This window comes from Periophthalmus magnuspinnatus, chromosome 6 (genome assembly GCF_009829125.3).
Source record: "Periophthalmus magnuspinnatus isolate fPerMag1 chromosome 6, fPerMag1.2.pri, whole genome shotgun sequence".
Taxonomy (NCBI): domain Eukaryota; kingdom Metazoa; phylum Chordata; class Actinopteri; order Gobiiformes; family Gobiidae; genus Periophthalmus; species Periophthalmus magnuspinnatus.
This window is the reverse complement of record NC_047131.1, coordinates 16,360,492-16,383,393: the sequence shown is the minus strand read 5'-3', so window position 1 is coordinate 16,383,393 and position 22,902 is coordinate 16,360,492. Positions and strand designations below refer to the sequence as shown.

Here is a 22,902-nt window from a genome sequence, read left to right as displayed (position 1 = left end):
CAGGAGGTACGAGCAGCAGAACACACAAACACACACTTGTCTCCACGGCTCAGCCCACCTCTCAGCCCCGCCCACCAGCCGCACCGCACATGCGCAGCACAACTCTGTGCCATGCAGCTAGAGTCACATGCCGTGCACACGCTGCACAGTTGTGCCACAGATGAAGTGTAACAGGCGAGCGAGTACATGTGCTTATAAAAGCAATACTTCTTCTAGTAAACGTTGCTTACTAGTTTACTTGCTCAGTATTAATGATGTCTGTGTAATCCCTCAGTTGTGCATGTATGATCCACATCATTCTAGTGAGTGATGGGAAGTCCTATATTTTAAGCTAAATGTATGAACCTTTGAGCTTTTGAGCATGCTGTGATGTTTTCTGATTAAAATCATAACTGAACCTGAACAGTCCTGCAACAACTCAAAGTTTGTTTCCCCCCACTGCATGTTATCAACTACATGGATCTAGCTACTAACTAGTGTAATATAATAAGGTCTGCTCTAGGTTTTTAAAGTGTACACTCCTGATTCATTGCTCAAATCACCTGCACTATGCAGCTAGTACCTTGAACGGAAGAAGCACTTGTTTTTTGCCTCATGTTCACAGTTCAGTACTCCAGTAGGCTTGTGGTGAGTGCACATTGCTAAACTTGTTTGTATTAAAAAATCTGAGCTGGTTTGCTTTTACTTATATTAGATCAATTTACATTTGACGTATATAAGTGCTAACTTCTCTATTGCTCCCCAAATACAGGACAGCATTTGGAAACTCAGCCTTTTCATACGCAGCCATCCATCAGTGGAATATGTTACCTATAGAACTGATAACATGTACGAACTATGGCACATTTTCATGCCTGGTCACCAAACCTGCTCCCATAATGTGGACTGATGTGTGTCTTGGAAGGGTGTGATATTCTGGAGTGAATGAATGAGGCTTTTGGTTGATGGATGACGATTTGAAGCTGCTGAGAGAACTGGATTTGAATTATACAGAACTGTTGTGGGTTTCAGATGACATGACAACATTCTGTAGACCAACATGTTTAATACAGATGGAGCAGCAAAATTGTACCTTGTTAAAATGCAGCTTTTTGTTGTAATACAGTGAATTTTAAGCTCTAGTCAGTAATAGGAATCATCAGGTTAAATATTTATGAATTTACCTTTTGGATATTTCTTGGCAAAGTACAATGTAACTAATAAATCAGGCTCTCGCCCCCAACCTGGGAGTATGACACTATCACAATCTAGACTCTGAAAACCACCAATGATGGCCCAGTCATTGTAAAGACATTTTCTTTGTATGCTTGATTTTATACCACAGGTGAAAATTTGTGCTACAACCTGGTAAAATGCATGTTTCTTGTTCAGGTTAATGTATATTGTGCACTGTCCCTGTCTTATTAAACAAATAAACTAAACAAACTAAACATGTAACTAAACAAGTAATTTATGTCTTGTAAACAATCACCCCAGACACATCCTCCAGATCCTCCAGTGGGACTCCAAGGCTTTCCCAGGCCAGCCAACAGTCTTAGTCCCTCCAACGTGTCCTGGATCTTCCCCGGGGTTTCCTCCTGGTGGGACATGCCCTGAACACCTCCCTAGGGAGGTGTTGTCAGTTTCTGTTCTGTTGCATGAAGAAAAGGTTTTATATTACTCAAGCAATGGGAGTTAACATTCTATAGATAAGAAGTTTAAAGCACAATTGAACAATGTGATTGAATCAGGAAGTCGAACAATGTGATTGCATCAATGGTCTCTACCCAGAGTGCATGGAAAACTGAACTTTTTACATTATTATAATAAAGTAAGCAATATTACATTTATATATTGTCCTGAACAGATGCCCGAGCCACCTCAGCTGGCTCCTCTCAACGTGGAGGAGCAGTGTCTCTACTCCGAGCTCCTCCCATGTGACCGAGCTCCTCCCCCTATCTCTAGGGGAGCGCCCAATCACCGAAACTCATTTCGTCCTTTTGGTCATTACCCAAAGCTCATGACCATAGGTGAGGGCAGGAATGTAGATTGACCGATAAATCAAGAGCTTTGCTTTACGACTCAGCTCCTTCTTTACCACAACAGTTCGATACAGCGACCGCATCACTGGAGACGCTGCACCGATCCACCTATCAATCTCACGCTCCATCCTTCCCTCACTCATGAACAAGACCCCGAGATACTTGAACTGCTCCATTTGAGGCAAGGACTCACCACACACTCGGAGAGAGCAAGCCACCTTTTTCCAGTCGAGAACCATGGCCTTGGATTTGGAGGAGTCAATTCTCAACCTTCACATTAGCAGAGAGATCTCGGTGGCAGCCGAAGGCAGAGACCTTGACGAGCAGTTCTCAGGACATGGAATGTCACCTCGCTGGGGGATGGAGCCTGAGCTTGTGTGGAAGGTTGAGCGCCACATGTTGGAGTTCACCCCGGTGATCGAGAGAGTCCTGTCCCTGTGCCTTTGGGTCGCGGACAGGTTTCTCCCTGTTGTGTCGGCCTACGGGCCGAACAGCAGTGCAGAGTACTCAGCCTTCTCAGAGTCCTTGAGAGAGGTACACTCAGGTGAAGAGAGGGGCAGAGCTGTCAACTGATCACCACCTGGTGGTGAGTTGGATCCACTGGTAGAGGGTGAAGCCAGACAGACCTGACGGGCCCAAGCGTACTGTGAGGGTCTGTTGGAAACATCTGGTGGAGCCCACTGTCAGTGGGGTCTTCAACTTGCACCTCTGGGAGAGCTTCTCCCACATCTCGGGGGAGGCTGGAGACATGGATTCCGAGTGCGGCATGTTCTCCACCTCTATTGTTGATGCGGCCGCTCATAGCTGTGGTCATAAGGTCTGTGGTGCTTGTTGTGGCAGCAACCCCTGAACCCGGTGGTGGACACTGGAAGTAAGGGATGCCGTCACGCTGAAGAAGGAGTCTTATCGAGCCTTGCTGGGGGGGGGGGGGGGGGGGGTCATCACCCTGACTGAAGTCACTAAGCAGTAAAACATCAGTAATTAAATGCAAGAAGAGTAATGTATTACCATACTGTAAGCATTCCAGGCAGGTGACTCCTAACCCCCCTACCTGAAAAGTTACATAGTGCACCTTGAAAAGGCCCAGTCAATTCATAGACCTAATACATCTTTTTAAGTGTTTTCATCCATTTTAGGGATATGCAATTTGATATGCAATTCACCTGTTCTATTCAATTAATGCCAGGTTTCATGGGTTTCATCTTCCTGATTATAGATTGTGTTTTTTAGGATTTTTGCCCAGTTCAAAATATATATTTTGATCAAAATTGTTAATTTCTACGACTAGATTTTCATCACCCTGAAACCCTGATAACCAACATACCATTTCACGTCATGTCACGTCATGTAATGTCATGTCATTTTGTCATCATTTAGCCATAGTTCACCAAAGTATATCATGACATGAATTTATATTTGCCATAACTATGGAAGTATAATAAGATCTTAAGTTGTTGTTATTATAGATCCATGCTCATTAGTTTCCATTTTTCTATAGCCTACTGTCAGTAAGTGGAAACGCAGCGCCAAGACTCCATTTCCCATGCGCCCTTTCGGCTGTTGTCACAGTGTTGTTGCGGAAGTGCTCTGAGAAACCACCGCACCATTCACACCACTGTTCATGTGAGCTGTGTTTCACTGCCCTCACTCAACCTCCGTCTGTATTTCTTTCATTTACGACATAAAAGACAACATGTCCGCTTTAAAGTACGCAGGTATGGACGACACGGACAGCGAGGACGAGTTACCCCCGGGATGGGAGGAGAGGTCCACTAAAGACGGATGGGTTTACTATGCCAAGTGAGTGCTCTGCGCAACTTTTTCTAACCTTTTTGCTTAATGATAAAGAATTGTTTTTGTAATGAGGAGAATACATCAAAGCCACGTTTTATTTGGACTTAACCTATTTTACCAGTGACAAAATGGCATTGTTAATGGTTAATTTCATTTCCCATGTATAGACATTGATTGCCTGGTTTAATCGGTAGCAGGTGCGTGAGTCTGAAATATGTGCTATTCATATGAATGCTTTTTTTTGTAAACTTATAACAGCTTATTTTATAAATAAGTGACTGTAACTATAACTGACAGTTTAGTCAGTGATTTATTGCATGTACATATCACATAGTACTGACTTGCTACATTGACCGCTATGCAAAATCAAGTTCTCACTGTTCTACGGCTCGCCTTCTTGCTTTTTTACACTAAATTGGGTATTGTGAGCTTTAAGCCATGTTTGAATGTCGCTACCTCCTCAAACATACCCGGAGTTTTGCTTAATTTACACACGTTTGAGTAATCCTGCCTTATTAGTCTGTCTACATGTCAAAGCTCATAATGCTCGATTCTACCTTTTAATGTCATGAAGTGGTAGTTTTCAAGTTAACATCTACCTTTTACCTTTTGTTCATAGAGATGGGCAATTCCATGTCTGAAATAATCCATACATTTTTGAGTTTAAAAACACAGTGGAGCACTTCCTATAGGCTAGTACCACATGACCTCACAAGATGGAGCAGAGTGTTTTGGAGATTTTGGAAACATGTGTGAATAAAACAAAGTACAACTCCAAGTATGTTTTTGGTGAGGAAACAACATTATAACATAAATCAAAAAGATCTACCGTATTTAAGGAGGGGGGTTTACACTTATATGTGATATTAACTGCTATTACATAACATATTTTATTCACCATGTTACCTTTTATTTTATTGAAAATGCTATGTTTACCAAAATGATGTATGAACATATTTTATAAGTGACTTAGCTCCTCGTGCTAAGTCACTCCCCCATCAGAGCGCTCTTACATTACACTGCTAACTGTAAGGAGGGTTCGAATAGGGCCTGGAAGACATTACTAGATTTTTTAAACGTCCATGGATAACATATAAAACATCTTCAGGCATATTTTTGACAGGGAAACAACTTTATAAAATGGTAGAAACTCCAGAAAGAAGATGTTGCATAAAACCTCCTCTTTAATAAATCTTCAAACTTGTTGGGCACTTATGGAGGCTAATACAAAAATACAATTAGAGAAACAATGTTATTGTACATTTTGGTAAATCAAGTTGTGTAGGATCATAGGGTGGGTTGTGGGTAGGCGTTCATAGGGAGTGGGACCGCATTTTTTGAAGCCACTGTCCCCCAAGCACCAGGTGGGGTCAGAGCCGTTGGAGAAGGTGGTGGTGAGCAGAAGTTATTTAATACACATGCAACTGCAAAACAAACCAAAATCTGCTGCCTGCCTGAGATTTCAAGTGGAGCTATTGCAAATATACAATGTCCAGCTAGTAGTTGCATTAAAGACCCTGTGGATCTCAAACCATGAGTAAGGAACATGTTTTTAGTTTGAACTTTTAGCCCACTTCTTCTCTGTCATGGTACAAAATCACTGCAACAGAAGTAAGTGTCTGGGAAGGTTTTTGACAGTTGGTTTTCCTATAACTGTTGGTGAAAAGTGCCTGATGAGACAAAAAAGGTGACCCTGTCAGTAGTTGCTAGTGATGAGACTTTTGGCTCCATTGTGGGATATGAATGTTTTGGATTTCCCTCGTGTTGCCTGCTCTGCTTCAGAGTTGATTGTTGTGTTGTGTTGGTTCAGAGTTAGTCAGTGTAAAAATGCATAAAAATTGGAAAGAAAAAGATTCGGTTCTTTTAAAAAATGAGATCTGGATCCAGTCGTTCACGTTTAGGAACCATTCAAAAGAGTCGACCTGTTCATGAACATCACATCACTAGTAGCTTCTGTATTAGTTAGTGATGGGACTTTTGGCTCTTTTAGGGGATCCACATTTTTTAGATCCATTCATTTGAAAAAGCCCTTCAAAAGACTGGCTTCTGTCATATAAATAAATATTTAAAGAACCAATATGAGATTGCATTTAACTATGAACTAATCACAGAGAAATGGCCAAGGCTCAGAAGTGTATAAAATGGTTCAAAGTTCAAAGACCATGGGAGTATGTTTACCCTTTGAAATTATGCATAATCTAATAATAATAATAATAATGAAAAACCAAACTGTTATTATGATGTCAAATGTTTTTTTGTGCACACAGCTCTTACCCGTGTGGCCTGCTCTGCTTCTGTGCTGAGTCTTGTGTTAGTTCAGCATTATTCAGTTTAAAAATGCATGAAAATTAAAAAGGAAAGAGATTTGGTTCTTTTAAAAAATTTTACCCGATACCAACCATTCACGTTAAGGATTTGTTTAACCAATAAGAACCCAGACCCATTTTTCCTTAAAGGAAAATTATGTGAGATATGCCACAGACCAAGTGGACCACATAGAAAACATTTCTGCAAAGTGTTTGTTACACTGGTGTCACCGTGGGTTCTTATGGGTTAAAAGAGCCAACTCCCTTACGAGCGTCACATCACTAGTGTTAGTTTTTAGTTGAGAAAATGCTACGTAAAAACCATACAATGCATGATGTAGATTTATCTTTACAAGAATAAACCAGGTACAGGCCCTTTAAGGCTGTGTTCACACTTCGTTTGATCCTAGTTTAGTCCTAGTTTGGTCTTGGTTTAGACCTAATGTAGCTGCCCCTGTCCTGTCTAGTTCAGGTTTAGTTCCGGGTTTAGTCCAAATTTAGTCCAAATGTGTGTGCAAATATGAACTAGGGCTGAATAACTTGGTAAAAGTATTTAATGTTTTTTTTGACAAGAATTGCAATTACGATTAGATTTGTAATATAATAGGATTCTGTTCAAAGTTCACATTTTAGATGCTTCCTGACGAATTGTCAAAGACTGAAATATGAAATGACAAATTAATATAAGAATCAAAGTGTGTTTATACAGATCTACACTACAGAGTTGTCAGTTTTTTATGCACAGGAAGTTATGGTACTTAAAAAACGGCAGCCTTTGTGATTTGGTAATTATGTCCATTCAAACTGCGATTTTGATTCAGTTGTGATTAAACTTGCAGCCCTAGTATGAACACATAGCCCTAAAGAAATATTTTTAACTGTTTGCTAATTATTGCTTTCACTTTCCTCCTAGTCATGATGAAATGAAGACCCAATGGGAGCACCCCAAGACTGGAAAGAAAAAGCGTTGTGCTGGAGGTTTGTTTTTAGCAATTATGCCTGTTCTATTATGTAATCTACATGCTACCTTTTATAAATCGCAAAAGAAAAATAGAATCTGTTAACTGGACTAAACGTTGTTTATAACTACCTGAAGAGAAGAGCTAACTACACTGAAACTCAGAACACCTTTTGTCTACTCAAAACACTTATTGTCTACTTGTAGACTTATAGACAATAGATCAAAACATCCTCACTCCTACAACAACGTTTTGTCCAGTTGACAGATTTTATTTTTCTTTTGTGATGGATCAGACCTGAACGACTGAGGGATTACACAAATATCTTTTTATTAATGTTTTTTGTTTTACTACACATTCAGTAGGCAATGTTTAAGTAAAAAAGAAGAATGAAAAAATACAGGGATGACAAATTGTCCCTTCTCTAGCCAGGTCAAGAATACTCTCAGATCTAACCCATGGCATCTGTATCATAAGACACTGACATGGCATGAGTCATAACAAAGGCTGTGGACAGCTGCAGAAGCACTGTTCTTTAATGGTTGATGAATGAGTTGGTAAACATTTAATAGAACAGAACAAATAGAAAGCAGTACTGGGTCTGATTGCACAGCAGCAGTGGGCAGTCCACACACAGCCTGGTTTTTGATATCAACCTTTTATTACAGTTACAAACAATGCCAGTGACAATGTATCTATAAGAATCTCATTGTGTGTTTTATGTTTTTTTGCAGATCTACCTTATGGCTGGGAGCAAGAAACTAATGAAAAGGGGCAGATTATTTATGTGGAGTGAGTAATCAGGAAGTAACCAAACTGTAACTGTCTGGGTAGCAGTGTTAATTTTGATGAAATTATATTTTAGTTTTTGGTCTTTTGATTAAAATGTCTAGTTTTAGTCAAGATGTATTAATTTCATTGTTTAAATCTGTAATGGTTTTAGTCAACCAGATTTTTTTTTTATATGTTAAATTGCATTGCTTCATGGGACATGTACAAACATGTTCCTTGGATGATGTGTTTGTTTGATCTAAGGGTGAGGCTCCATGATGGAAAAGTGATAATTGGATCCAGTCTTTAGTCCTTTCTGTTCATTTATTTATGTTTAGTTTTTAGTATCTACTTTTAGCCATAGCTTTAGCCAAAAAAACATTTGTTTTATTTGTGTTGTTCATGTTTTTATATAGTTTTCAGCAAAGCTATGACATTGACAAAAACAAAGACAAAAATGTTTTGGTAGAAGAAACTACTATTACGGTGCAGACTGTGACTGACGATGCAGACATTCTAAGGATGTTCCTTCTGTGATTTGTAGTCACATCAACAAGAGAAGCACATTCTTTGACCCACGGCAGGCCTTTACAGTGGAGGATGTGGTAGTGAAGCCCAAACGCTACGATGGAAACTCGTCTGCACTGGAGATCCTACAAGGGCGGGACCTCTCTGACAAAGTGGTCCTCATCACCGGGGCCAACTCAGGCATTGGTGAGTGTTTATAATATGATGATTTTTATATGTGTGTGTGGGTGTGTATGTATATATGTATATATATATGTATATATATATATATATATATATATATAAATTATTTTTTTTCTTCTCTGATGTCAAACTGTATGACCTGGTCAAATGTTTTGGATATCCTTTTACAAGCTTATGAAAATAGTTAGCAGGAGTTTTGGTCCTTTCCTCCTGACAGAACTGGTGTAACTGAGCCAAGTTTGTAGGCCGTTTTGCTCACACATGCCTTTTCAGGTCTGCCCATACATTTTCAACAGGATTGAGATCAGGGCTTTGTGATGGCCACTCGGAAACATTGACTTTGTTATCCTTAAGTCACTTTGTTACCAGTTAGGCTGTATGCTTTGGGTCATTGTCCATTTGGAAGACGCATTTGTGCCCAAGGCATCAGACAAGAAGTTTAAGCTTGGGCACAAAAGGGGTTCCAAATGGACAGTGACCCAAAGCATACTGCCAAACTGGTTACAATACAAAGTGGCTTAAGGATAACAATTTTCATAAGCTTGTAAAAGGATATCCAAAACATTTGACCCAGGTCATGCAGTTTAAAGACAATAGTACCAAATACTAATGAAATGTATGTAAACCTCTGACTTTGAAGAAAGTAATGAAAAATTATTCTTGCATTTCTCAGTATTCTGGCATTTAGCAAATAGAATCAGAATCAGAATCCTTTTATTGCCATCGTTTGTGAACACAGTTCACAAACTAGGAATTTACTTCAGTGATAAAGTGCAACATAAAACACACTGAATAAATACAAATACAAATAAGGGCATGCACAAAGTTAAAAAGATATGCTTAAAAAATTAAATAAAATACTTAAAGGTAGAAAATATATACAACAGCAGCATCAGAACCACAGTGCAAACATCACTTATTAAAGTGACCGGTAGAATAGAAATTATTTCTAGAAATAGAAATAATTTTGGTAATTCTAATTGACCTAAAACAGAAAAACTTTAGTCTGGTTTCATGTCAGACTGTGAGGAAAAAAAAGCACATGTGTCTTTTTACAGAGTGTATGTAAACTTCTGGTTTCAACTGTGTATCTCTTTTTGGTGCTTTTGCAATAATGTCACTAGATGGTGCCATTGTACTTCACTCTGTTCATCTCTGTTCATCTCTGGGCCACGCTTCCTTCCTTCCTTCCTCCCTATCCAGATATCCATCAACATTAGCATCCACAATGATACACTTAGACTCAACAAATCACTGCTTAATACCCAACATGATTGTATTGAAGTTCATTAGCAGGGCTGAATTGGATGTCATTGTTAACCATTATGAATAGTGGTCCATTTGCACCAAGCTAATGCACGCCTCACTATATAATGGCCTGGAAACAAATGCATTTCTTTTTTGCTTTAGTACAAATTAGGCAAGAGCAGCAATTTGTTTGCACTGGGGGCTTTGTCTGGGACTGATAATGACAACAAGAAAAAAAACATAACATTGTTAATTAAAATACTGCCCCATAAATGTCAAAACTGTTCAGATATTAAAACTAGACTTGTGAAATTGTTTTTTTCATAAAGGTCTAATTACTTTTGTACAAGTAATCAAGAAAGACATTAATGGTTGCTGTTAGTTCGTGTGAAAAGACTACCTTTATTGTTAGTTTATTAATTAAAACTTGTGCACAAATATCAATGCAATGTGTACCATATTGTTTTCACCACATTATTCTAATTCTTAATGAACTGAAGTAAGCAAATACATCATGGATTTATTTACCATACATTCTCCTCTCTCTTACTGTAAATATGTAAGACACATTTCAACTGCATTGGTTTAAGATATTTTAAAAATCATTAAAAAAAATTGAAATAACTCTGAATAATTTTGAATTAATTTAATCCATGAATTGGAATGTAGGAATGTACTACATTAAGTAAATCCACTCACCCATGTCTCAATGGTAAAACATAACTTGATGACAGAACCGTTTTAGTTTTGCTCCAAGTTAGTTCCTGAGGGATTTAAGTGCAGATATAACCTGCAGCCACTGTCTAAGAACAAGCAATGTTCACCCAAACCTCTGTCTTACTTTTCCACTAAACAACAGCTGGAGGGTTTCCTTCTGGCAGTAAACTATCCAGAAAAGTCACCCTTAATGAGAACGTGAGCATTACTACATTTATTTATATACTCTATGCACACAGTGGAGTCAACTGATAAGGTAAGTTCAAAGAAACTGCCTTTTTAAAAAGTGTGTAGTGGCCACAAGAGGGCAGAAGAAGCTCATGTTTTTGTTCAGTGGAAACTAATTGTTTAGCCTTTACAACTACTGTTTATCCCACTTCAAAACACACATTATGAAAACTGTTATCTACAAATAACATACTGTAATAATGTAGTATTCATATAGTCAGCTTTTCTTCAAATAAAAAATATCAACACTGAGGACATCTGCAGCAAATTTGAACAGTTAATAAACTCATATTAACATAACCTTTGTTTTACTCGGGCTCTTATTAAATATGCGGCCCACATAATTAAGTGCATTGTAATCGTAATTGCTGCTCCTCGCATGCTCCTTTGACATTCCTCCGGTAAAATGTGGTTATGCCAATTGGTGGGACCCACTTAGCATTTTAATGGCATCAATAGTGTTTTAATCCCAGTGTCAAGGCTATTACCATTTTCCTCAATACTCATTCCAGGACGCAGGAAATGTGACACTTTTATTAGTAATGCTGCGATATTATTTAATTAGCAAATTTACATCTCAGCCCCTCAATTCGGCCCCTAATGCGCACGAGCATGAACCGGCCCGCGCATACATGAGTTTATTTATGCGTGAAATGTAATAGTGTACATTTGTAACCCACTGGGAGGCAGGGGAGGTAATGCGCTTTGTCTCCGTCCAGCCCAGCAACATCAGTCTTTCTCTCCACGCGTGCTATTGTGAATTAAAAACCAGCACTGGCTTGAATGGTGTTTTTAATTGTGATAATGGAAATGAATGATTGTGGCCTGTTTTGTCCTCTTCTCTTCTCCTCCCTTTCTCCCTCCCTCTCTTCTTGGCTGTATATAGACCCAGCCGTGTTCACCTGGACCCAAGCATTGATTCCTAAGCGACTTTGACCCAGCGCAGAGCCTCCTATCCATCCCCATTACACAGCCTTGCTCCGGCTCTAATTCCCCTTCTATCAACTAACTCTTAGGTTATTTACTGGCCAGGAGAGCACGGAACACTTGTCCTTAAAGGGCCATTGTCGCACTGTGTCTGCATCACTCTTATGGCCTTTCTCTGGTCCACAAAAATCTCAAGAACACTACTTTGTTAAGTTCACCTATTGCTAAATTTGTTCAGGAGTCATGTTATGATCTCTAATCTTGCTCTTGCCTTTTCAAAGAATTGCAATGATGCGATAACATGCATTACACTTTGCAACAGTTATGAAAACATTACATACACTTAAATGTCTCCAATCTACACTAGGGCTGTGCAATTAATCAAATTTCAAATATGTTGCATTCAAAAGTACAATGAATCACTTTCTGTTTAGAATGATGCACACTCGCAAACCCACTTTTCTAATCTACACGCTTTTAATTCTTAAATCTCACAAAGCATTACTAAATTACATCTGAAAAATTCATGTAAATATTTTGTTTGTTTGTCTGAATCACTCATCACACATCACATGCATATCTCTGTTGTCTCTTAAAACAGATCTGGGTGTTCACCAACAGCAAAGTGACAGTAATGTTGTATGATTTGGTGGACATTGGCCTTTGCCTTTGAAAATGTGTTTCCAAATTTTTTGTAATGCAACCAAAAATTTCAACATATCTTTAGTTTTTTAGTGCAGGTCCTAATGGAGTTTCATGTTTTCAGGTTACTACATGGACAAAATACTTACTTTCCATTCAATTTACAGTCCTAATGGGGAGCAGATGTAACTTTAATCAATCACGAATTGAACACATCTCAGACCTAAAGATTTCAGAAAATGCTATGTATTGTTAAAAGAAAGCACATTTAGATTACATACATCATTAATGGTAGTAGTAGAATGAAAACCGCAGATAATAAATATAAAGCAGATAAAACCGTGATAATAAAGAGGTAAAGGCAGTCAGAAATACACTCTTAGTTCATAACCAAACCTGGCCAAACCTTGTCAAAGCCTGATTTCGTCAGATCTCAGAAGCAAAGCAAGGCCAGGCCTGGTTAGCACTTGGATGGGAGACAGCTGGAAATTCCACAGTGGGGCGCCATTGGCAAAATTGTCATTGTGTCCTTAGGCAAGACACTTTACCCACATAGGCTAGTATGAAAGTGGTGTGTGCGTGAATAATGGTGATGGTCGGAGGGGCCGATTGATTGTAAAAAACTGTAAAACAACTTTGAGGGTCTGAAAAAGTGCTATATAAGACTAAGGCATTATTATTATAGCCAGGCACAAATTTGAAATACAAAATTTGTACATAATAAGATTTGCTCGACCAAGTCACATTTCACACAAACTTTATCAATGCCAAGTGCTGATGCTATAAAATCCTCCAACCATTGCAGACAAAATCAACACTGTTTAATCTTTTAGTGTGATATGCATTTATTAAAATTCAGAAGATATTTCCCCAATATTCCAAATAAGTCATACACAAACGAAAAATGCATAACAAAAGAAAATGAAAACAATTTGTGGAACATTGGCGATATTATAACTAAATTGATTGAACAATATACTATACATATTTGTACTAATTTTATACATATTACATATAGTTGGACTTTAATTAGAACTTTTTTTTAAATTTTTTTTTACGACTACACATTTTATAAGATATTCATTCATTATTATTAGTCATTCATTATGTTGTTAATTAATTTTGACAACTTTATAGCATTAAGTTTTATGCATAATTTAATGAGGGGGTATTATGCAAAAATTTTTTTTTTTTAGCTTTCTACCATGTTAGAACTCATCAAAAAGGATTTAGATGTCATTCATGCATGTTTGGGTGTTTTTGCAACCTAGTCTTGTAGTCTTGGGCACTATTTGAACTCTCCTTTAGTGTGAGATTCTGTGCAATGCTCAGCCCACAAGCCTTGACTATGCTCCCACACAATTTTCCTTAAATATACAAAACATGATACAAAACTGTGCACAGGAACTTGACAAACCTGATGCAATGTGCAGTTGTGTCATTAGTGGAATGCACACTGAAAACAAAAATGAAACTTTTTAAACATGTTAATGTTGTTTTCAACGAATATAGCATTTTCAAACAATAAAAGGAAACCTATAAAAATGTTGTGTTAGCAGTCAATATTCCAAACCAGTAAAATACTCCCTCTTTAACTAAAATGCCCTTCTCTTACCTTTATCATATTGTCGTGTTTACTTGTCTGTTGTTGCATCTTAATATTCGTATATTAGACTAAATCCCATTGCTCCACTCAATCTAAAAACACACTCTAAATCCCAAATTGTATTTTTACTTAGGTACACAAGGTTAACTCTGGAATAAGGAGCGCAGAGAAGTCTGGAAAGCCAAGCTGGGAATAGAGAGGATTTGATATGGAAAACTTGTATCTGCTACTATCCCTGTTAGTGTTATAGTGGCATTCTTATTCATGAAAGACTAACATTGTCCTGCTTTTTGCCTTGATCCTACTGTTGTTTGTAGGATTAGGGACCAGACCGCCGCTCCTCCTCTCCTGTCTTTGCGCACAGAGATCCCCAAGTGTATCGTCGCGCAGATTAAACTTAGAGCCGAGCTTTGTGGCTGATCATTAGATTGAGGTAGATTTGTTAAGCATAACTGCCATCAAATTGACTGCAAAGCCCCCGTATTTACTGCACTGCTGTTTATGAATAAGCCCAGGCACACACACAGACAGTTTTTAAAGAGGCACGCGGCGATGCAGTAAACCCAAGCAGAGTGAGAGGAAGGATGCATTATTCATAGTGGGAGGAATTAGATGGATAAAAAGATGTTCCGGGTAATGTGTGCATGCAGTGGCCTTGTCTTAACTGGAGAGTGAGACCTCGGGGTGACATCTTGAGTAAGTCTTTGTTTATCATAGCCACATGGGGGTTACATTCAAATTGGGGTGAGAGGTGATCCAGCGGTGATCACTGTCAGTATGTCAACACAAACAAAGCATGGACATTTTCTGCTTTAAGTTTTTTGTAATACTTTGGGGCTCTTTTTGATTGGTATAATGACTTATAGTATTAAATAAGAAAACAAGGTAGAACCAGTACAACTGTAGTTCGCCACTATAAGCCCTTCATTGATATAATCTGGAAATAGCGACAAGTATTTTGAAATTAAAAAATCTGCAGCATTGCTACAGTTTTGGAGTCCTGTTTATAACTGACATTTGGAGGAAATTTCACTATTCATCACCATTCAAAATGTATAATGTTAACATTTTTTAAATTCTTAATTCTGGGTCCAAGGCAGGCAGCATTGTGGCAAATTAAAAAAACAAAAACAAAGCCAGAAATCAGCTGTGAAGTTGAGTCCTAACCATCGCACTGTTCATATCTGCTTTTGACGTTGCAGCTTGATTCAGGAATCAGGATCTTGATCAAGAGTACCTAATGGCTGAATACAAGAAAACATGCAAACTCCACAGAAAAGACCAACAGATTTTGAGAAACTATTCTTGTCCGTTTAATAATCTCATGCAGTCAATGTAACTGTCTATTTCTAAGTTAGTTGCAGTTAAATCTAATTTGATTCCCTGCTCATCATGTGAGTGAATGATGAAATGTGTCAGTGTGTGTCTAAAAGCATCCATGCTGTTTTGGCCTCAGGCGCCAGTTTGTTGGGACAGATTCAGCCACTAGTTTTTAATTACACTGGCCCAGTTCATCTTTAGTATTTTTAGTTTGCTCTTCTGTTTTTATGCAGTATTCATATATCCACTTTCCTAGCACAGGACCTTTGCCAGTAACGAGCTGTACTTATCAGCCAATGGCGCCGTTGTGTTTTCAGAAGGGACGTAGCTTAAAGTGATACATTGATTTTTAAAACATTATGCAATTTTTGGTGTTGCTGTAAATTTGTAAATGTTGTTCCCTCATCAAAAACATGCCACACATGACGCACTGCCATTTTTCATTAATATAAAAGACCAGGATATATAAAACAATATACTACAACTACAAAACCTGAAGCAATGTGCAGTAGTTTCATTAGCAGGATGCACTGTGATTGTGTTGTGATGGCGCTCGGAAGGGGGAGTGATTTGGCGCAGGGAGCAAGGAGAAAGGGGAAAATATAGCATTTGCAAAACAATAAATGGTAACATGGTGATCTAAATGTTATGTGCAGACAATGAATACCCCTTAGAAGTGTAATACTCTGTCCCTCTTTCAATATGTCAAGAACTGCCTCCAACCGATACAGATGAAACACCCACTCAACTGTTGTAGGTGGTTACCCATGAAAAAAATATGCATACCCTGTACACACTGTTACGTTACTAATGTCTACAAACCAGGTACTTTTTTCATTGTCCACTCGGTGCTCTCCTCCTCCCAGCGTCCTCCTGTCTTTCGTAAGCAAATCGAAGGAGAGTTTTATTTTAAACTGGCACCTCTGATGAATGTGTTTATCGGCTACGTAATGAGAAGCAGTTCTGGTTGGTTAGCCAAATTATTCAACTTTATTAACCTTGAATGAAATTTGCTATGCACGCCCAAACCGGTGCAACGTGCATGCTTGGGGGGCCAGAACGGTTCAATAATGATTACAAAGCTAATATAATAGAAGGTGCATACTCCGATAGAGGCCGGGATACATATGTGCTTAGGATGTAGGTAAAATAAAACGAAAGGGCACAGGGTTATTGTGTGTGCACATGGAGTTTATAGGCCTATCCGGTTTACAGTGCGCATGATGAGGGGATAACAGTTACACTATGCAGGTTTTGATGACAGCTACTAAAGTGGCCCTATGGCGCAAGCAAAAAAAGTTTAAAGGAGAATAAAGGGAGACGTTGAAACTTTTCACCTGGAGAGTATGCCACTTGCTTGTCTCCATGGAGATGTTGCCTTGTCTGGAATGTTTCAAAGTACGGCATTAAATGTATCTTGACGCTGCCAGGCTAAGTTACAGTTCAGATCTGTAGCGAAGGGATCTCGGACATAGTAAAAGTGGATGTTTTTCAAAGTTTTTAAAAAGTTACGGCAACACAGTTTGACCAAAGACTTGAATAAAAATTAACAAATGGTATATTAAAGCCATAGTTTGTAACTTTTTGCCAAGAAATAGACTAAAGAACATGTTTTTTCATGATGGATGATTTGTTACATAAAAAATAAATAAATACAAAACCTGTGTTCTTAGATTGGGCCTGCGTCTCCACAAACCTGACTCTTATTTGGCCAGGAGGACAGCCACTTCCTGTTTGTTTCCATGGAGATGTTGTTCCTTTACCTATAATATTTAGTATGTCATAAAACTTAAAACTACCTCTCGCCATTGAGAATGTTCTGAAGTATGGTTTAAACTTTCTATTTCCATTTCTGTTTTCTCCTTGTGGTTGACTTTTCACCTCCAGAAAGTTACATACTATCTCTTGATTTAGGCTTAGTTACTCCTTAATTACTTACATAACTTTCAACCCATTCTCGATAAACTATTTCTTCATTTTGTTTTAAGTCTTGCTTCCTGCTTTATTAAGGCGAATTAAAGTTTACTAGTTATTATAAAGAGGAGTCAAACTTACTTAGTTCACCTTTTAAAATGGAACATTAACCAAAGTATTCTAAATAGATTTGATTTCATCATTGAGTGTAAACATCTAGAATAGTACTGAACAGATTAGCTTGTTGTGCATGTTTTCAAGTTTTGCACCAACATACTTAAATGATCCCATCTGGTTATGTATGATGCCTTGTGGGAGAGCTTACACCCAAACAAGTCCACTCTCTACTTTATTATTCCCGAGCGCAAACTTTAAAGCTTCTACATCGCTTCCCACTTAAAATACGCCGTCACTATTTAGATACTTAATGGGCAGCAGTAAATTGTGTTAATTAGATAGTAAAAAGCTGGTGAAAGGAAGAGTGTGGCTGTGCGGATGAGCAATGGGTCGGGAACAAGACATTCAAACACGTCTTATTTTCAAAGGTGGCTTTAGTGGCATTTCTTTGTGGTTATTTTACGTAAAGAGGAAAAGGTTCAAATCTTACCTGAAGCCCTCATTGTGCTGATGAATGGATTGCAACAGGAAGGGCATCCGATGTAAAAATGTCCCAGTTACCATGTAGCTTGTTCACTGCAGCTACCATTTACAAAAGTGCTCAGTTTGAACTAGTTTTCAGGTGCGCCACTTTCTCCATGGAGATGTTATTGCTTTGCCTCGAGTGTTTCAATGTACAGCAAACAGTTCAGATCTGTGGAGAGGCAACCCTGCTCACATGTTTTCAAGATATTTGAACAGTTAAGTTCAACTTTATAAAAGTAAAGATGTATACCTGGAATGTAAAAAAAAAAAAAAGTCATGTGAATTAGCTTTTCTGCTATTAGGCCTTCTCAATATTCACTTCCCTCTGTGGCCAGCAGAGGGTGTAATACACATAAAAGTCTTAAGTTCAAAACTGAAAGTTGAAATGCCTTCTTGCCTGCCAATACATAATTTTGTGTTTTAAAACATATACAATAAATCTTCTTGGTTTGTCTTCCTTAAAGCCAAGTATCATTCATATTCCTGTACCGCTCCCATGCTTTTTGTGCATAATTTCATTTGTGGCCACTGAGATAAGATTACTGGAATAACCCACATGTCTTAGAACGATCTGAATCGACTCCTGTTTGGCCAATTGTACAACAGAGCTTATTTGAGTTAAATGGCTGTTTGGATGCAGATCAGGAGGCAAAGAGAAGGCAAATAAACACGTTTAGCGACCAGGGCGGTAATGATCTTATTACACTGAGCCAATACACCTGTGTACGGGGGGATCCGGAGAGGGGCGGCGGGCCAGCCACGACAAACAAAGCGTGAAATCACTAAATCACACTCATTATTGTGGATAGCACAGGGGCCAGGATCCTAATGTACCATGAAGAGCATTCACTGCTTAATAGATATTTTTTCCTCACATTTTTGTATGCATTTTTATACATTACGCCAAAGTACATTCTGAACAAGCCATTTAGACGTTGTGTTCTAGGGATGCAGAATGTACGGTTATTGTTTACTTAACATGTAAACAAACCAGGCTTTCTGCTAGGGTTGTCAAAAGTATTGAAAATCTGACAGTAATCGATACTAAAAACTAGTATCCAAAACTAGATACTCATTAAGTATTGATACTAAAAAAGTTACATTCACAGGACAAATCAAAACAAGGATGGTGATAGCCAGTATTCTAATAGGTGTGAAAGTACCTATTAAAGACCTGAATGGTTATACACAATATGACTCAAGCACAGTTCACACTTTGTTAGCTAGGTCAGTAGAACTACACTAACAGAAACTGTATGCAAGCAAGAGTGTTAGTTCTAGTGCAGTTAGCTCCTCCCTTCAGACAGATATAAGAAAGCTTGGATGAGCAGCCAAACGTCTTTACTCTAAAACTTCTGTCCAGTTGACAGAATTGAATTTTTCTTTTGCTAAACAGAAATCAACCTTTCCTGAATAACTTTTTTATTATTACTATTTAATGTTGAAAATCACATTCTATTGTCTAAAGATCATTGTGGTTTCGGAGTCGGTATAGAGTATTGGGTCTATTCCTTAGTAAAATTTCAAACTCAATTTCAATACTATCGTGACAACAAGCATCTGACAATTTGCAGTGTGTTCTACTTAAGAAGTGGCCACTTTTCATATAAAGTTTGCCCAGTTACCCAAAACACATATCACACACATAACACATATGTAACACATGATGATTGCCTGTGACTTAATTGGTAAAACCGTTGCACACTCACCATAATGATCTTGGTCCAACCCCTAATCTCATCCCTATATACTGTTATTGTGTCCTTAAGCAAGACACCCAAACCCCACCATTGCCTCCAGTGTCTGTGCACTGATACTGATGTGTGAGCAAACTGGAGAATAGTCCCTTGTAACGCTATTTGAGTCGTCAGTGGAAGTAGAAAGTGCATCACAAGATGCTTACGACATTGTTTAATTGTGTTTTTTGTTGAGACTGAACCAGTTGGTTCGATATAGATCATGGACCTTGTTACTTGTGTTGTCACAATACTAAAATTTCAAACTCGATTTTGATATTAAGGAGTAGACTCGATACTTGATACCGATTGTGTTAATTTGTGGTACAAAGTACAAAACAACCCATACAAAAGTACTGTCTCTTTTCCTTCTGATGAGTCTGAAACTCCCAGTCAAAGTGCACACTTGCAGCTCCCTCTGCGCCCCCTGCCTCTCTCGGCCTGTAAAACAGCCTGTGGCACGTGCCGACTAAATCCCTCTTTTGTGTGACCCTCGTCATGTTCCGTTATGGCAGTACAACTCACTTACAGGCTGCCTGTGATGTACACCTGACCAGAAACCCATTGGAGCAGGGCCCTCTGTGTCTGCAACATGGGCGAGTGGGCTGGGAGAGTACCATTCCACTCTCGTTATTTCACAATTAATGTCGAGCCCTTGTTATTTGTCATGGCAAACACAAGGCTGCTGCAGGCCTGCCAGTGTCGCTGCCATATTCTAATTTGTTCTCCATTATGGAAAACACTGGTGTCCATTAATTTCACTTTCATGCTTTGTACACACAACAAGTGAGGGGGGAGTGTTGTTGTTTACAGCTAGACAAACCCTTGTTCAATGGAGAAATAAGAAAAAAAGTCTCCGCATGCTTTGATTCATCTTTAGCATTTTCTATTCATTTGCCCAGGTTAACTGTTTTATAGTACTTATTTGAAATACCTCATGTATTTGAGATAAATGTGTCTTGCCCCAGTAGAGATATATTGTATAAACAGGTGTTGAGGTCAGAATATGTACTCTGTGTGCTGTCTGCATCTAATTATGAAGCGTTTTAGAGTTATGCTAGTTGTTGTGCTTATAGACTCATCACATTGAATAATTAACTGGAAATAATAATGTAAGTGAGGAAGAATTTTGGACCTCTGCAAACTGTTTAAAATGAACTTGTTCTGTTTTGTCACATTTCTGAGATTGTAAAATCTGGGTACTGCATCTTTAATGTGGCAGTTTGCTGGTGAAAAGGTTAATAATAATATATATTTAAAAAAAAAAAGTTATTCCCATTTCTTCTGCTGTGGAAATATTTGGATTTTCATGTTGGAAGCAAATCCAGTGAAGTGTCTTGCCCAAGGACACAACATATATAGGTCAGAGCAGGAATCAAAACAGCTACCAAGTTAATGGGCAAACGCTACCACAGTACTAGACCAGAACTTAACCAGAATTTAACGCGGAGTTTGGCTGTGCTTGGTGACCTATGAACATTCTAAATAACTTTCTTAATAATGCATTTTACAAAAAGCTTATGCAACATTGTAGGGCTATGTTAAAATCTTTGCAATTAATGAAAGAAGCCTACAGCAGATTTTTTGGCCTGCTCACACCGCTTTGTTTTTATTTTCATTTCCATTTGGTGCCGCAAGCCAAATGATCTACGCTGTGCTGCCGTCCCCTCCATTAGACCTAATAAGGTGTCATATAATTTAATTCCATGCTTGGCTTGTCGGAAAGCCCCCTCCCAATCCTACAGCCATTTTGACTTTTAATAGATATTAGTCTGTGACAGTCTCCTCACAATTAGCCCTCCCAGCTCTGTGTTTTAATGAAAATCAGATTAAGACATATAATATAATTACGCTTGGTATTAATCCGCCCGGTAATATAGTCCCAGTTTTTAGGGTCTGTCAAAGCGCTATAGGTATAAATGTCTGTGTTACAGTGTGGTCTGTATTTAGCCGTGACTAAAACGGGCAGTATCTAAAGGACAGTAAATGTCAAAAGGAATAAAAATATTTCTAAAGACGAAAAGAAAGTTAATCTTGTGAATTAATTCCACCCAGGGCTGGAAATGACCCATTTAGACTTTTGATTTCAAATTGACTCTGTCTAATGTCTATCTATAGTTTTTACATTTTTATCAAGGAGGCTCTGATACAGTGTTTGAGAGCTTGTTTCTTATTAAGGCCCATTTCTGCTGTGAAATGTAACACATAAAGGTTGTGTTTTGAATGTCACGTCACTCAAATGTTCACTGACTCCGTGTCATGAGCCATGTTGTTTATAATTTATTCTGTCACACTAATTAGCAGTAATTAACAAGCAGAAAGTGACCTCCTTTTGCCCAGTGTTTAAAATGGGCAAAGCTAGGATCTCAAACTTTATCTCACAAAGTCTCCAACTAATAATTCCATCGGTTTCATCACTTCTGAAGGAAATGATTAACTGCGAGACCACTGGGTTACTCAATGAAATTATATGGAAAATTGATAGGCACTTGCACCACCCCAGCCCCCCGTGTCTCCACCCATTTAGACACGACATCTGAAATCAAAGTTCTCTTTAGAGAAACTCATCTTTGAACTGCACTTTTTAATCTCTGTGTGTCTTCTAGGCTTTGAGACGGCCAGGTCCTTCGCTCTGCATGGGGCCCATGTGATCCTCGCGTGTCGAAACCTGACGCGGGGAAACAAGGCAGCCAGCCTCATCCAGGACGAGTGGGTAAGAACAGTGTAATTATAACTCCCAAATTTGGTCTCCTATATACTGTAGCAATAGTGCAGGTCCTTTTCAAGTATTTTTTTTTCTAATTTATTTAACTTTATGCATATTTGACTTTGACGCTCTTACTGTATGTACACTACTAATTATTATAACAATAATTATACACTGTATAAAAACACTTGGTCTTAAGTGACTGCAATTCAAATGTTCTGTCTGAAAAAAATGTGGTTTACATAAGAAATTAATTAGCTTCAAATATTGACAGTTGAGATCCAATATAGTGTATATTACCAAAATGCAGTAAACATAACTTGCAAAGTGTAAAAATACAGTTTCTAATGCAAAGCTGAGTGTGACCTCTAACTGAAGGTTGATGTTACTACTACAAGTAATGCATTAGGCTGTAGTTGTCCTGGAAATGCTATTTTTGAATTTTTTTGAATTATTAGTATAAATTATCAAAAACAACTGTAGATTTTTAGTTCCTTTTGATCTTTTGAACTATGAATACTTTCAGATGACTGGCAGACACAGCTCTTTAATAGTTGTTGAGCTTAAGGCTGACCCTGTTTTGCGTTCAGAAGTGTGCGATAAACTGTGCAGGAGGGAGATGGAGAGAGGAGAGCGCGAGTGAGGGCAGCTGA

At 38.3% G+C, this 22,902-nt stretch overlaps 1 protein-coding gene across 3 annotated transcripts in view; it reads left to right on the top strand.

Moving 5' to 3' along the window:
* Positions 1 to 3,586: 3,586 nt before the first annotated feature.
* wwox (WW domain containing oxidoreductase) overlaps positions 3,587 to 22,902 on the top strand; it is a 186,049-nt gene continuing 166,733 nt past the window's right edge. For 2 of the 3 annotated variants that reach the window (XM_033968085.2, XM_055222453.1), the window contains exons 1-5: positions 3,587 to 3,821; positions 7,035 to 7,099; positions 7,815 to 7,872; positions 8,396 to 8,565; positions 22,149 to 22,255. In XM_033968085.2, the coding sequence (XP_033823976.1) occupies positions 3,715 to 3,821; positions 7,035 to 7,099; positions 7,815 to 7,872; positions 8,396 to 8,565; positions 22,149 to 22,255 (507 nt within the window). In that variant the 5' untranslated portion in view covers positions 3,587 to 3,714. The remainder of the gene's footprint in view (positions 3,822 to 7,034; positions 7,100 to 7,814; positions 7,873 to 8,395; positions 8,566 to 22,148; positions 22,256 to 22,902) is intronic. The other variant, XM_055222452.1, reaches the window with a different exon arrangement.